This window comes from Manacus vitellinus, unplaced genomic scaffold, assembly GCF_001715985.3.
Source record: "Manacus vitellinus isolate BGI_N305 unplaced genomic scaffold, ASM171598v3 scaffold_24_pilon, whole genome shotgun sequence".
Lineage (NCBI taxonomy): Eukaryota > Metazoa > Chordata > Aves > Passeriformes > Pipridae > Manacus > Manacus vitellinus.
In genome coordinates this window covers 12,028,262-12,029,651 of record NW_021939798.1, presented here as the reverse complement: position 1 = coordinate 12,029,651, position 1,390 = coordinate 12,028,262, and the positions used below count along the sequence as shown (strand labels likewise).

The 1,390-nt window shown below is 59.5% G+C and overlaps 1 protein-coding gene across 1 annotated transcript in view; it reads left to right on the top strand.

Annotated features, from left to right (window-relative positions):
• Positions 1 to 84: 84 nt before the first annotated feature.
• Positions 85 to 1,390, top strand: part of SLC26A11 (solute carrier family 26 member 11) — a gene marked incomplete at its 5' end in the record, with an annotated part of 6,762 nt that continues 5,456 nt past the window's right edge. Inside the window, 3 exons of the mRNA XM_029960118.1 lie at positions 85 to 367; positions 565 to 650; positions 1,214 to 1,367. Coding sequence (XP_029815978.1) covers positions 85 to 367; positions 565 to 650; positions 1,214 to 1,367 — 523 coding nt within the window. The remainder of the gene's footprint in view (positions 368 to 564; positions 651 to 1,213; positions 1,368 to 1,390) is intronic.

The window sequence follows — 1,390 nt, the reverse complement described above, 5'->3', positions numbered from 1 at the left end:
GACCAAGGGCCGATCCTTTGCAGTCGCCCGTTTTCCGGGCAGGAAGCTCCTGACGCCCTGTGTGTGCCAAGTGCCCTGGAGTGACCCGAGATCAGCCCAGCCCTCCTCGCCGGGAGGTTTCTGGCCTCTCCCAGCTCCCAGCGTTGTGCCAGTGCCCCTTCTGCCCCCCTGCAGTATGGCCTCTATTCCTCCTTCATGGGCTGCTTCGTCTACTTCTTCCTGGGCACTGCCAAGGACGTGACGCTGGGTCCCACGGCCATCATGTCCCTGCTCGTCTCCTCGTACGCGTTCCACGAGCCTGTCTATGCCGTCCTGCTCGCCTTCCTCTCTGGCTGCATCCAGCTGGCCATGGGGCTCCTGCACCTCGGTGAGATGCTCTTGCCATGCACCATTGTATTTTTAGGATGTTGCTGTACATCCTGTAGCTGTTCCCTCCTCCTCTCAGCTTTCCAGGATGCTGGGGTCATCCTGCTAATGCTTGTGACAGCTCTGTGTGCACACAAACAACTGGTTTGGGTGCCTACCAGGGCCAGCAGTGTGCTCAGTGCTGCCCATCCCACACAGGATTCCTTCTGGATTTCATTTCCTGCCCTGTCATTAAAGGGTTCACATCGGCTGCTTCCATCACCATTAGCTTCAACCAGATCAAGGTAGGATCTACTCTGCCCTGGATGCCTCACCAGCTGTCTCCTGGTGCTGTGGAACTGGGATATTTAGCACCAGGCTGGGTGATGTGCTTGGTACCAGAGGAAGGAGCCCCAAAGGGGTCATGAGACCCCCTGCCAGCAGTTCTGCTGGGTCCCTGAGAGCTCTGCTCTGAGCAGACCAAGCCAAACACACCCTTTGCTTGTGACCAGCTGGTGACATCCAGGACAGCAGTAAAACCAGGACATTTGATTTGGTCACTGGCAGGGGGTACTGGGTGATCTCTGGCACGGTGGGTTTGCAGTGATGGGAGCTGCAGGGGGTTTTTTGCAGCCCCTCAGCTCCTCACTGGCTTCTCAGGGACCTGAGGCCGTGCGGCTCTGCTGGGGCTGCCACACTTCCTTTGTGGTTACCCCAAATCAGAGCCTCTGCCAGCAGCTGGCAGGCCGCTGTTGGCCAATGGCTGCGGTCGTGGGGGACGGCGCGGCTCCAGGGGCTGAGGCACCCGGCAGCTGGGGCTGAGCTGGGCTGTCACCACGCTGTCACCAGGCTTTGTCTTCCTGCACAGAACATCCTGGGGCTGCAGGGGATCCCGCGGCAGTTTTTCCTGCAGGTGTATGAGACGCTGCGGAGGATCAGGGAGACCAGGTCGGCACCTTCCCCACTCCCTCCCCTGCAGCTGTGGGGTCTCAGGCTCTGCCACTTCGCTCCTCATCTCTATGGTCACACCTTGGACTGATTTCTC